Consider the following 13984-nt stretch of genomic DNA (forward strand, 5'->3'; position numbering starts at 1 on the left):
AGCTCTGCTCTAAGTATTTTAATATTATTAATCGTTTAATTTTTCTCAACACTCTGGGGTGGGTATACTATTCTAGTGTTTTACAGAGAAGGAAACTGAGGCACAGAGAGATCAATTACACTGCAACTATTTTCTTTACATGCATTACCTCTCTATTAGACTATAAATTTCTTGAGGGCAGGGAATATAACTTACCTGTTACAGGGGTCTAGAGCAGTGCCTGACACGTAAGTACTCAATAAATAGCTGAATGAATGAACAATTAAATAAAAATGTATAATTGTGGCTGAACTCCTAAATATTTCATATAATGTCCTTTAAAAAACATAGAGTGTTCTATCACTTTTAACCTAGAATGAATTAAAGCTATTCTTTAGCAAATACTCAGAATCTGAATACCACTTTCCAGCCTTCTCTCTACATACCTGTCATGTTGGGGTAACCTAAATTCAAAAGAACTTTTTGAGGGCCAGCCCCAGTGGCCTAGTGGTTAAGTTTGGTTCACTCCACTTCAGCGGCCTGGGTTCGGTTCTTGGGTGCAGACCTACACCACTTGTCTTAGTGGCCATACTGTGGCAGCAGCTCACATACAAAAAGCAGACTGGCAGTGGATGTTAGCTTGGGGCAAATCTTCCTCAGCAAAAAACACAAAAGCCTTTTTGAAACAAGTGACCTTGGAACTGTAATATGGAATATGAGGTGGATAGAATTACGACATTGAAACCTTGCTATGAAAGTGTTACGGAATAGAAATCAACAACTTTGTGATTAAGAGCATACACCTTTAAGAGCCCAGATTTGTATCTGAGTCTAACTCATTAGCTATATAATCCTGGATGGACACATTACTTAACAACTCAGTTTCAGTTTCCTTTTCTTTAAAATAGTAGAATTTACACTAGGCAAATACTTAGTGCTTGGGTATGGAATAAGTCTTCAATAAATTTTAGCTATTATTGTTTTCATTCTTATCTTCCAACATGGATCCTACATTGAGTTTAATTACTGATGTGTAAAAAACAAAATTATTATAAAAGATTTTTTTATTTCTTAAGGCGACCCCATAACAAAGAATCCCCAAAATGATGTTATAGTAAGGCTTAGATATATCACAATATTAAAAATTCTTAACTGATTTACAAAAGCACATCCTTACCTTGTTTGGTGAATAAATATCATCTTGAAATAGTTAGAAAAAGCAGCAAGCACTGCTCTGTGGGCTTTGAAGTAAACATCTCCAATAGCAACTGTGCAATCACACAGAAAACCAAACTCTCGTTGCATGTTCAGCTGCTGCAGGAGGACAAGGCTATGGCTAGCTGTGTCCATTGTGGCTCTGAGAAAAAGGACAATATTTTTTTTACAAAATTGGCTACAGTTTACACAAACCTACAGAGTACAAGGAGACCTAAATTTAAATGAAATTATTCAAGTTTTCAATACTGTTCATTTTACCCCAAACCTAGCTAACATTAAATCTCCTCATTATGACAATCAATATCAACTCTGCTGAAACCATAAAATATGGCTTTTTTCATCTGGTAAGAAGGTAGCTTGGTACGAGTGACACAGGAGCAAAAGGAAGGCCTGTCCTTTTTTATCTATGCGACCACAGTGTTTCTAGACCTCAGTTTCCTCACTGGAAAAATGGGAATGAGATACTGATCCCTGCCTCAGAGCTAAATGAGGTAAGTTACGTGAAAAGCACCTTGTAATGGAAACTGCTATTCACATGTTAGCTATAAATGTTAATAACATAGCAGTGTCTCCTGGCTGGGCTAGAAGTGTCACTGCTCCTTACGGATCCTCTGTGTGCTCAGGGGACACTGGCCTCCTAACTATCATACAATGTTTGGGAAACTTATCAGTCACAGTAAGTTCAGGAGCCCTTAAAATAGATGTCAAGCCACATCCCCTGATTTACATGGGGCCCAGGAGCCCCATGGGAAAGAACCTAAACCCTGATCTTAACTGGATTCAGATACATATAAAAATGGAAGTTACCGAAGGAAGTGAATGCAAGATGGGACCACTGGTCTCAGGGGGAACATCACACATGAGGAAAAGCATGCAAAAGAATTCTGGCAGAGAAGTCTAGTGTGAGCAGCAGGCACATTCAAGAGTGCTGTGGCTCCAGGCAGATGGGAGGCTGTGCTTCACCACCTTCCCCGCCCCAACTGTGCAGAGCGCCCTGGTGCTTTAGGGAGAAGGCAGCTGTGATATAAAGTGCATCACTGGGGGGCTGGGAGAATCTCCTCTAAAAGAGCAGATCCTGAAAAGAGAATGAAGTTTCCTCACTAGCCAGAGAGAACAAGGTCTAAGGAGCTCAGCGATGAGAGAGTGGGGCTAGCCGTCTGGAGATTGGCAGTAGCTTGGGCAGCAGACAGCTGAGTGACTGATAATTTAATAAAAATAGCTAACACTTTATAGTGCTTCCTATGTGTCAGGCACTTTTCACTCATTTAATTTTCAGTACAACTTTACGACAAAGGGAATACTCAATGCATCGTACAGATGAAGAAACTGAATCAGCACAGAGAGTTAACTTAGCCAAGGTCACATTGCTAGTAAGTGGCAGAGCAGGGGACCCAAACCCAGGCACTCGGCTCCAGAGCCCAAATGTCCTCCCCTTCTACCTCCCAGAGGGAACACGACCCACAAACCGGAGGAACCTCGGGAACAGTCCAGTTACACATCAAGGCACTCAGGGAAGCCTGAGGAATATTTGGAAAGAGGAATCAGGGAGAAACTCCGATTTCCTGCTGCGTAAGCAAATGTGACATAGCAAAACAAATATTTATACTTTCTAGTGGATGAAGTCTAGACTATAACTGGTAAAGACAAAGGTAATTATTACTGAAAAAAAGGTTAAACTTATAAAAACTACATATTTAATGTACTGATATGGAATAATCTCCAAGATACATTAAGTAAAAACAGCAAAGTGTAAAACTGTATAGAGAAGATTATTATGGGGTGGGGTGGTTATTTTTAAAGGTGGGGGAGGAATTTATACATAAATATATTCTTGTTTATGTACACATCTCTGGAAAGGTTCAAAGAAACAAGTAAAATGTTCATGTCTGGGAGGAAAACTAGGGAGCAGGGAGTTAAGCATGGGGGAACAGTACCGTTGGAACTTAAAAAAACCTTTTATTGAATTTGAACATCATAAATACATACCTAAATGTATTCCTTTTTCTCTCATTTTTTAAAATTATTAAATATTTCAGATAGACAAGCAGGTACAGAGAACAATGTAACAAACACCCACCTACCCCTGGCCACAAAAAGTAAACATTACAAACATGGTAGAGACCCCTGGCATCTCTCCCTCCCTCATTCTATCTCCCCACCAACTTCGCCTCCAAAGTACCAACCATCTTGAATTTGGTGTTTATGACTCTCTTATACATTGTCACATTCTTACTGCATATGTATATATCACTTAACAAGGTATTGTTTTGCATGTTTTAAAATTTTATATAAGTAAAATTTTACTTCAGGGATCCTACAACTTGCTTCTTTTAATTCAACATTCATGCACTACTTTTTTTTTTTTTTTAAAGATTTATTTATTTATTTTCCCCCCAAAGCCCCAGTAGATAGTTGTATGTCATAGCTGCACATCCTTCTAGTTGCTGTATGTGGGACGCGGCCTCAGCATGGCAGGAGAAGCGGTGTGTCAGTGCGCGCCCGGGATCCGAACCCGGGCCGCCAGCAGCGGAGCTCGCGCACTGAACCGCTAAGCCACGGGGCCGGCCCATGCACTACTTTTAAAAACCCTACTTATTCAAACAAAATAGTTCCTCCAATCTTCCCCCAATTAAAAAAAAAAAAACAAAACAAAACTCATACCCGTTACCATCTCATTTTAAAAGCCTTTAAGCAGCAATGAAATAAGAAATAACAAGATAATCTACACACCCAAGCCTATCATCTAGGAATATAAACAAAAACCCAAATTGTAGATATTGTTCCAAAAGGGCATTTAATCAAACGTCACTATTTATTATATTTACCACATTTCCTTGATTTTAAAGCATCATCACTTTATAGGGAGATTGAAAAACTAAAATAAACTTCTATGTTGGAGATCTTAGTATCTGAAAAACGTATGTCTTAGATTCAATGAAAAGGTTCAAATTGAAGTATCTGAAAATACCCTTACAAACTGTCTCAAAAAAAAAAACCCCTCAGATCATAAAAATTTTCAGCAGTTGTTTCTATACATATATTGTACATTAGTATAATAAACTATGGAACCATATGGAAATGAGAAATGGCACACTAAAAAAACACATACAGAAAAATCTTGTGGTTAATCATCTATGAGTAACGGTTAAATTCTTCACTTATTGAACAAATATTTTTTGAAGAGAAATTTAATAAAGAAAAAATATTTGAAAGCATGCATTGTACAAGGCATGGGGACAGAAAAAAAATTACATGGATGCTGCAATCAAGATTACAGGCTACCAGGGGAGACAAAACACAAAACCTAGTAATTATGATACGAAGTAAAAGTGTTAAGTGCCATAACAGCAGTTCGGAGAACATCTTACGTGGGGGAGATAAATAACAGGCGACCCAAAGGAAAATAAGCCATTTGAACTGGATCTGGATGAACAGGCAGAAGGTGAACACAGCATTCTAGGCAGAAAAAAATAGAATGGATAAAATTACAGGGAGGGGTATGAATATATAGATAACTGAAGAATTCAGTTTGGCATATAAGTGAATAACAAGAGATGGGGTCAGCTCACAGAGTGTACTGAATGTTAAACGGTACTCCAGTTGTGCTTGTAATGAACTATGTTAAGATGTTTTCTGTGGGAGGAAGAACAGCATAGCAGTTAAAGCTTGGACTCTGGAATCAGAGACCTTGGATTAAAATTCCAGCTCTGCCATTTAGCTGTGTGATCCTGACAAGACACTTAACTCTCTGGGCCTTGATTTCACTTATAAAATAAGGATAATTACAGTATCTACCTCACACGTTGTTATATAGATTTAATAAAGATAATGCATGTAAGCACTTAGAAATAGTGGGGCCCACAATAAGCGTTCAATAAATACCAGTTATCATCATCATCATCACCATCATTAGGCCTGGGAGTCAAGACTGCTCTAGTGGGGCTGGACCTATGGTGTAGCGGTTAAGTGCGCGCGCTCCGCTGCTGGCGGCCCGGGTTCGGATCCCGGGCGCGTGCCGACACACTGCTTGTCAGGCCATGCCGTGGCGGCATCCCATATAGAGTGGAGGAAGATCAGCACGGATGTTAGCTCAGGGCTGATCTTCCTCGTGCACACACACACACACACACAATAAATAAATAAATAGATAAATAAAAAGACTGCTCTAGTAGCAATATAACAGAAAGATTAGCAACGGAAAGGCATGGAGAAAGAAAGATCAGCAAAGAGCCTACTGCAGTGGAAATGAAGGAAGGACTACACGATACACCAGATATGACTTGGCAGCAGATTGGATGTGGTCAGCCACAAAGACCAAGTCAAAGGTGAGTCTCAGAATTCCAGCTTGGGTAACTGGAAGAATTCACTCACTTCTTCAGGTCATATTTGCAGAGCAACTGCCATGTGCTAGGTGTTAATATAAAGGCAGGGTCCTAGAATGCCTGAGAGGAGGCATAGAAACTGGCTTGGTAAGAGAGAAGTTTTGTTTTGGACACAGTGAGTTGAAAGCGTTTACTCTAGGACATCTGAGTAGAAATGACTGGTGGAGACAGTACATAGGACTGGGGCTCTAGAGAGAGCAGGGCTAGAGGGAGAGGAGGCCCTCTGAAATGACAGGGCGGAAGTCACCACAAGTGGTTGGGACTATTGAGTGAAGTAAGAGGAAAAAAGCTAAGAATGAATGCTTGAAAAACACAGTAAAGACCCAATAAGACAGAAGAGGAGAAATAAGAAAACATATGGTCATTAAGGGAGGGCAAAGGAGGTGAAGGAAAGGTGAGAAACTTGGAGGGAGGAGAAGGCAATGGTTTAAAATGCTGCAGAGAAACATGGGGATGACGCCTGTTACAGACCCCAAGTGTGGTGACCAAGAGGTTTCTGGTGACCTCTGACAACAGTTTGGGAAAGCAGCAAGAGCACATCTGACTGCAAGATGTTCTAGAAAGCAGAGGCCATAAAGGGTAGGTACACACAGGATAGTGAGGGAGCTGCAGATCAAAGACTGAGGCTGAGGGGGAGTGGAATCTCTAGAAGCCAGAAGGAATGCAATCAAAAGTATAAGTGCAGCAGTCAGCCATGGAGGAGAGAGAAATCTCTTTTGCTACTGTGGAAAGGAGAGGGCTGAGGTTAGGGGAGAGAACTAGAGAGTACTCTTTTAGATGGCATTGATTTACAAACTATAGTCAGTCCATATGCAGAGGGAAGAGGTGAGTTTAGGCCTTGAAAGAAACCTCGAGTAATAATTCCTGATGCTAATACAGAGCATTGAAGTTTATAGAGAACTTTCACATTCACTAATTTATTTCTGTCTGCTTCAGAGGAGATAATTTCTATTAATCTATCTTCAAGTTCACTAACTCCATCATTTCTAATGTTAAACCTTTTCAGTGAATTTTTTATTTCAGATATCACATTTTCAGGTCAAAATTTTTCATCTCATTCTTTTTTAATTTCTATTTCTCTGCTGAGATTTCCTATTTGTTCACACATTACAACCTTACTTTGCTTTATATCCTTGAGTATAGTTATAATAGCTGCTTTAAATCTCTGCCAAATCCAACCTCTGGGTCATCTTGAGGTCAACCTCCATTTATTAGGGTGAGTTGCCTGTTTCTTTGTAAGTCTAGTCATTTTGGATAATATCCTAGACATTGTGATTGCTATAACAAAGACTCTAGATTCTGTAGTATTCTTCCAAGGAGTATTTATGTTTTTGTTCAGTTTTTGCAGACAATTAACTTGGCTGGACTTAAACTCCAAGTTCTGCCTCCCCTATAGCTCAGTTTCTTTACTGTTAGGTGTGCTGTCTGGAGGCTGCTCAACACATGTCTAAGTTTAGGGGTTGGCAAGAGATTCAAGCTGAGTTTATACATAGTACTCAGGGTCCCCCCCCCAACAGCTTTTCTAGGATTTTGCTCCTTACTTTCCAGCTGTGTGATCACTCTGAACTTCATCCTCTTTTCTTCAAGCAAGTAAGATTATGGGTTATCCCAGTTTTATCCATCCTCTCATGTCACCAGCTAGGGCCTTCTCTCAGGCTAAAAGCCATAAAAATGGAAACTTATCCACTGTTGTTCCCTTCTTCCAAGTGTAGACCTCATTCCAGTTTCTGCCTGCTGTCATTCTTGAATGCCATCTGGTAGTTTCTAAAACTTTTTTTCAAGTTTATAGTTTTTCTCTGCAGAACTGTCCCAAAAGATACTACTCGGCCATTATCCTTTATCAGCAGTTCTAAAAAGTTTTGGTCTCAAGATCCATTTATACTCTTAAGAAAAGCATTAAGGTCTATAAAGAGCTATTGTTTATGTGGGTTATATTTATCAATATTTACCATATTAGAAATTAAAAGTGAGAAATTCTTAAATATTTAATTTATTAAAAATAAAATAAAAAAAATAAACTCATTACTTATTAACATAAATAATACATTTTTTCCTAAAAAAAGAACTGAAGAAAAGCATTGTTATGTCATTGTTTTATATTTTACAATCTTCTTCAAAACTCGGCTTTACAAAAATACAGCTGGGTTCTTTTATGTGCTTCTACATTCAATCTGTTGCCACATGTTGTTCTGGTTCAAACATATTAAGAGAATTTGGCCTTGCAAAAGGAAGATTCTTGTAGACCCACCGAAAGGGTTTCAGGAACTTCTTGGGGGGTACTGGGTCCACGCTTTGAGAACCTCTGCCCTACACTATCTTATTTTGATCCTATAAGGTAGTAGAGTAGGTACTACATTAGTTTCATTTTATGGTTGAGGAACCACTGGCTCAGAGAAGGCAGGAAAGGTACCCAAAGTCAGACAACTAGCTATTAAACGGTGTTGGTGGTCTGACTTTAAACTCAGTGCCCTTTCTTCAAAACCCCCATCTAGAACTTTCAACATATATATTGACGGCAGATTTTGCGAATATATTGAATCAAGTAAGGGGGTAAATTTTCAAAGTTCATAAAATGATACAAATTCAGATCTGTTAAAAAAAAAAAAACACCACAACTTATATATGTAATAGGTGTATTCAAGCTTATTTGCATAATAATAGACTTTTGATGTTTAAAGGCAACACAAACAGATTTTTACCTCACATCAACAGAGTCAATCCATCAAAGTTAAGAACATTTTCCAATACAATCTACTTTGCAAATTATTAGCTAGGCTTTTTATATAGCCTTTGTTCATCATTTCTTTGACCATCAATTTTATCTAGTATGTGGAATAGCCAAAGTTTCCTATGCATACATAAAGATCTTAGAAGTTACATTTGAGAATTTTTGGTGAAAATTTTAAGATGTGAGAGAGGTTGCAGAAAAATAATTATCATTTTATTATATTTACAAATACTAGAGCCAAAATGTGAGAGTGCTACATCTTTTTTTTTTTTTCTTTTTTTGTGAGGAAGATCAGCCCTGAGCTAACATCCATGCTAATCCTCCTCTTTTTGCTGAGGAAGACCAGCTCTGAGCTAACATCAATTGCCAATCCTCCTCCTTTTTTCCCCCCCAAAAGGCCCAGTAGACAGTTGTATGTCATAGTTGCACATCCTTCTAGTTGCTGTATGTGGGACGCGGCCTCAGCATGGCCGGAGAAGCGGTGCGTTGGTGCGCGCCTGGGATCCGGGGCCACCAGTAGCGGAGCACGCGCACTTAACCGCTAAGCCACGGGGCTCACCCAAGAGTGCTACATCTTAAAATGCTTTATCTGTTATCAAAGTGGTATTTATATTACAATAGGGTTAGCATTGATATTTAAGAGAGACTAAAAAACCTTGTTTACTTACTAGATTGCAGTAACTCTGAATTAGCTTAAACTGAGTAAACTAGACCAGCTTTATACCAGTAGCTATGTTTGTTTAATTCAGAGTTAGCTTGATATTCACCATCTTTGATTTTTATTTATTTAAAAAAATCTATAGTATTAGTTACACTGGACTCTCAGATCTATGGCAGCCAGAACGATGTCCTGGAATACACAGCTTTTCCTTCTCTCAGGCTGTAAGAATCTCTAATAAGAAAAGGAACAAGAGGAGTAAGACATCTGTTTCTGTGGAAAACAAACAGCCTTAGATATCTTCTCTGTGGTTCCTATCACTGTGACTTTATTATTAATTATCATTAAGACAAGGAGACAGGAAAGTTGGCAGAGGAATGTGTACAGCTTTTTTGAGATACTTACTCATGGCTATAAATACAAAGGTAAAAGCAAAAATATTCAAAGAGCCACATGGTAAAAGAGTTTATACAATGATTTTAACTTTTTAATGGTACTTTCACATGATTGTGGAGATGTAACATTTTATAACCCAGAGAAAGAATGTTTGCAGAAATCATTTTATCCTGGAATAGTGGCTCTTATCGCTGACTGTACTCTAAAACCTTCCACGCAGAGCGCTACTGATGCCTGAGCCATACTCCAGGCTAACCCAACAGAACTGCTGAGGGTGAGGTACTGAGCCTTTTTAAAAAAAGCTCCTCAGGCGATTCTAATATGATGCCTCAGTTTAGAACTACTGTGTTAGAAGAGGGGACCAAGGAAATCCAAGAGAATATTTCACACTCTAAAATTATAGAAAAAAAGAACCAATTTCACAAGAAGTGCTCAAAATGTGGGAATTATATCAATCACATTAAATGAACAAAAATCAACAATTGTAACTCTAATTGTAATTTAAACTAAAAAATTAGCCAGATTAAGAAACAAAGTGGTCCCAAACTAGTAGGAGGGGCACTGGGGGCAGCGGAGGAACACACCATTTTCAGACAACTTTTTAAAAAAGTATTTGGGAAAAAGAGGTATTTACTCTCATATGCCATTACACCTATTTTCATAACATCTAACAAGTGATATGGAAATTCCAAATCTGAAAATATTGTTTGCAGTAAAATCTGCAGTAATTCCAGGCATCTGCTTAGGAAAATCCCTGAGAATATAAGAGAAGAGGGTAAGCAGCAGACGTGGTAGATGATACAGGAAGTGCAGTTATGCTCTAAAAACCTTTAACGGAACAGGGAAACGTTAGTTTGGGGCCTCCTGCCTGTTGGCAGACACAGCCAGCCTGCTACATCTCTAACCCATCTAACCAACATGTGGGATGCCTGATAAAGCCGCAGCACCAGGCAAACAAGAATGCTAACACTGGTGACTGCAAATTGCTAGTGGACCTTAAAAACATCAGAACGCTGTGAAGGAAAGAAAAAGATTCTTCTTAGTCCACTAAAAAAATAGACTGCATTTCTGAAAGAAAATATAAGGTACTCAAAGGACAGGAGAAAGGTGGAAAGCGACAAGGCTAGTACAGACCTAGAATACAGTAGAAACAAGAACGATTATAACTTCTGAATATAGGTGAGCCAATACTTCCTTTGCCATGGAACATTCCACAAACACCTTATCCGCATGGGCTAATGAAACCCTTTGCTTAAAGTGCCCAGAGTTTTTCAGGAGGAACAAAAAGTCATTGTATGATTAATTTGTAACCAGGGAAGGAACGAATTAGAAAAATTTCAAAAATAACCAGCTTAACACTATGGACACTTTTTCTCCAGATAAGGTCAAAAAAAAAAAAAAAAAGAGAAAAAGAAAAAATTCCTGCTGGCAAAGGGAAAGCAGAAGTTTTAATAAATTCAATCAATAATCCTGAAACTGATGTTTGCTTCAATTTCTTTCCTCTTCCTCCACCCACCCGAAGCAAGTTCAAGTAGCAATATCTTTCCTATCCTAGAGGGAATAATACTGTTCTAGTTATTATCAAAGCTACTATTATGAGTAAATACTATACGCAAGGCCTTGTGCTAAGTGCTCTATGTACATTATTTCTTTTAATCCTCACTGTGACTATACGTGTTATTTTTATTTCCATTTTACTGATGAAAAAACCCCTAGGCTTAGGACACATAACTAGCAAATAGTATCAAGTGGGGATCAAAAGCTAGGTCTGACTCCATAGCCTGTGCTGGTAACTATGAACTGGAGCAGTAGTTCTCTTAACATTCTTCTCTCAAAAGACTGAAGTTCACATGCAATTTGGAATAAATAAGCAGAAAGGGGGCACAGGAAGTGGTGTAGAAGTACTTTATAATTGATCAAGATAAGAGCACCTGCACTGCTTTTTTAAGACAAGAAAAAAGCCTGCAATAATATAAAACCCCCCCTCTTTTCTGGCCCTGTTACTACTAAAATGGACACGTTTTTCTTTAACAAGATGGTCAAGCACCACCTACAGACCATAGTAAATAAATCACTTTGGTTCAGCGGTGGGGAGGGCATTACGCAACACTTCCCAGCACAGCCCTGGGCAGGATATTTTACGGCCAAGGCACTTGGGCCCCTCCTCCCCAGCTAGACAGCCTGGCTCCTTCGCATTCCCCTCAGGAGATAGGGTGGAAGCACACAACTCCACTTTCTAAAGCAGAGAGGGCAGCTGAAAAGTCCTGCTCGGCCTCTCTGGGCAACCACAGGCGCCAATAAATCAGCCGCAGGCGATTCTCTCATCCCCTTCCTGGCTTGAAGTGGTAGCAAGATATAATGCAAAAGAGCACTGACTGGACTTGGGAGATAAGTGATCCAGACTTGAATTCTACTGCAAATGAAGCCAGGTAAATCTCTCTGAGCCTGTTTCCTCATTTGTAACATGGAGATACTACTACTTCCTTTTTGCAAAGTATTCAAAATTCATCTATGAAAGTAGCTAGCCACTGCAGGTACTCAAACAGCGACCAAACCTGAGCAGGATCCATCTCAACTACCTCCAAATAAGACACTCAGGGCAGGGCTGGGCAAAAAGGCGTAGCAAGTCACATGAGGTCCTCCCTCCTTTCTTGCTGACCACCCCTGTGATGTTCCACTGTTTCCTGATAACCTCCCAGCCATAAGAACTAATCTATCCCATGTACTATCCCATCAGTGTTCTGTTCCCTATTAAGGAGCTGATGTCTGATGACGGATTAATAGTTTATCCTTAATTAAAACATATCCAGATTGCTAAAGAGGACTTTGATGCCTTAACCTAAGGAAGCAAGCAATGCTGCAAACGTTGGTTATTCTTGCAGAGAATAGGGCTGAACTGGGGGGAGACGGGCTTTGAACTCCAAAGTACATCACAGGCAGTCTACTCCACCTAGAAATAGTGCCAACTCCATTCCTTAAAGTACCAGAGCCATCACACACTGGCCAAACCTGATTTCTCCATAACCTGAATTAAGGCAAGTATAATCAGCTCTGATGGAGGGTCTCTACAGTGAGTGGGTTAAACTGGCATTGGACTCCTGATGTGGTGCACAGCGCAACCCTGGAGCTCAGTTACTCAAGTGTAGGACCCCATCAAACTACACGCTCCTTTAGGCGTGGTGTCCTCATCTGTAAAACGAGAGGATGAACTAGATTTTCTATAAGGCCCCCTTCAGCTTTAAAATCTGATTCAAAAGTGTACTTTACACACTTGACAAAATCCTGTGAGAATCGACAGCTTTGCCAAAAAGATTTGTCTCAAGAGAATGAATGCCAAATTTAATCCCTTGGGGGAAATGGGCGTTAATTTATGAAACCTGTTGGCTGCTGTCAAGTTCCAGGTATAGCGCTAGGTGCTGCCTAAGCAGCTTGATTTCCCCAAATAATAAGCGCCAGGGAAGACAGTAATGAATAGGGCAAGCTCCAAAAACGAAAAACTCGATTTGCTTAAAGTAAGATTAATATAATCTGAAAAAAGAAACAAATGAATTTGGGGGGGACTTCCTGCCCTAGAAACGGGTAATCACCAACGGGGGTGGGGGAGGGAGAGGGAGGACAGCGGCCGCAGCGTCTCGCAGGCTGCACCTGGAGACCCGCCCACTTGCGAGAAGGGCCGGCGCGGCCGCCGGGGAAAAGCCGGAGGCCCGCCGGGACTTCCCGCTTGGGGTCGCACCCAGGCCCGCGGCGGGGAGGGCGCCATGCCTTTGCGGTTCCCCGCGCGCCGTCCCGGCTTGCGTCAGGCCCCGGCAGCGCCTTGTGTCGGCAGCGACAGGCGGCTCCGGGCATCCTCAGCCCAGCGCTCACATGCGGTTGCCATTTTCCTCTTGTGCCCTGATTGACATCTCAAATGGACCAAAAACACCCCTCTCCCCAGCTACTTGCATCTGTCCCGCGACCGGCGCAGCTGCAGGCCCCCGCCCAGGGCGGCTCGCGGCGGGAGGGACTGAGCCCGGAGCAGCCCACAAGGGCCGGGCCGCGTCGCTTACCCAGACGCCGCCGCGGCCGCCGGCCGGCTCCTCCGTGCGGGAGGGGCGGCTCCCGCGCCGTGTACGTCACGCGGCGGCGCCGGCTCACGCACCCCGCTGCCGGCTCTCGCGCGGCTTCCCGCGCCGGCCGCCCCGCGATGGGCCCACGTGATCGCGCGCCTGGTAGCCGAGGAACCAGGGGCGCGGGGCCGAAGTCTGTGTGCGTGCGTGCGCACTCGCCCGCTCGAGTGGCCAGGCAGGGGTCGGCGTGCGCTTGGGGCGCCTCCGCCACAGTCCCCAGTCGTGACTGTAGGCGGAAGCGTGCAGACGAGCCTGAGCGTCACAGGCTCCCCACACACAACCGCGTGACTTGGGGACTTTCCCCAGGGTGTGCAAAAGCACGGGCACCCCCTCTGTTCGGGGGTGGGGGTGGGCAAGGATGCGCCCGCGTGTTCGCGAGGAGAGGGGTGAGGGCGCGGGGCCAGGGAAGCTGAGCCGCGGGAATCTGGGAGGGGAGGCGGGCTGGGCGGGGTGGGGCATGGCGGGGGAAGTGACTCAAGGCCGGAGGCGGACAGGCCCATGGAAGGCAGGGTGGGGG

General features: G+C 41.9%; 1 protein-coding gene across 3 annotated transcripts in view; it reads right to left on the reverse strand.

The window, feature by feature from the left end:
* ZBTB25 (zinc finger and BTB domain containing 25) overlaps nt 1–13472 on the reverse strand; it is a 28690-nt gene extending 15218 nt beyond the window's left edge. Inside the window, exons 1-2 of one of the 3 annotated variants that reach the window (XM_058567103.1) lie at nt 13408–13472; nt 1157–1336 (exon numbers count right to left, since the gene is read on the reverse strand). In XM_058567103.1, coding sequence (XP_058423086.1) covers nt 1157–1329 — 173 coding nt within the window. In that variant the 5' untranslated portion in view covers nt 1330–1336; nt 13408–13472. Of the gene's footprint in view, nt 1–1156; nt 1337–7120; nt 7459–13407 lie in introns of those variants that run through there. The other 2 variants (XM_058567101.1, XM_058567102.1) reach the window with 2 other exon arrangements.
* Between the last annotated feature and the right edge of the window lie 512 nt (nt 13473–13984).

Source organism: Diceros bicornis, chromosome 24 (assembly GCF_020826845.1).
Source record: "Diceros bicornis minor isolate mBicDic1 chromosome 24, mDicBic1.mat.cur, whole genome shotgun sequence".
Taxonomy (NCBI): domain Eukaryota; kingdom Metazoa; phylum Chordata; class Mammalia; order Perissodactyla; family Rhinocerotidae; genus Diceros; species Diceros bicornis.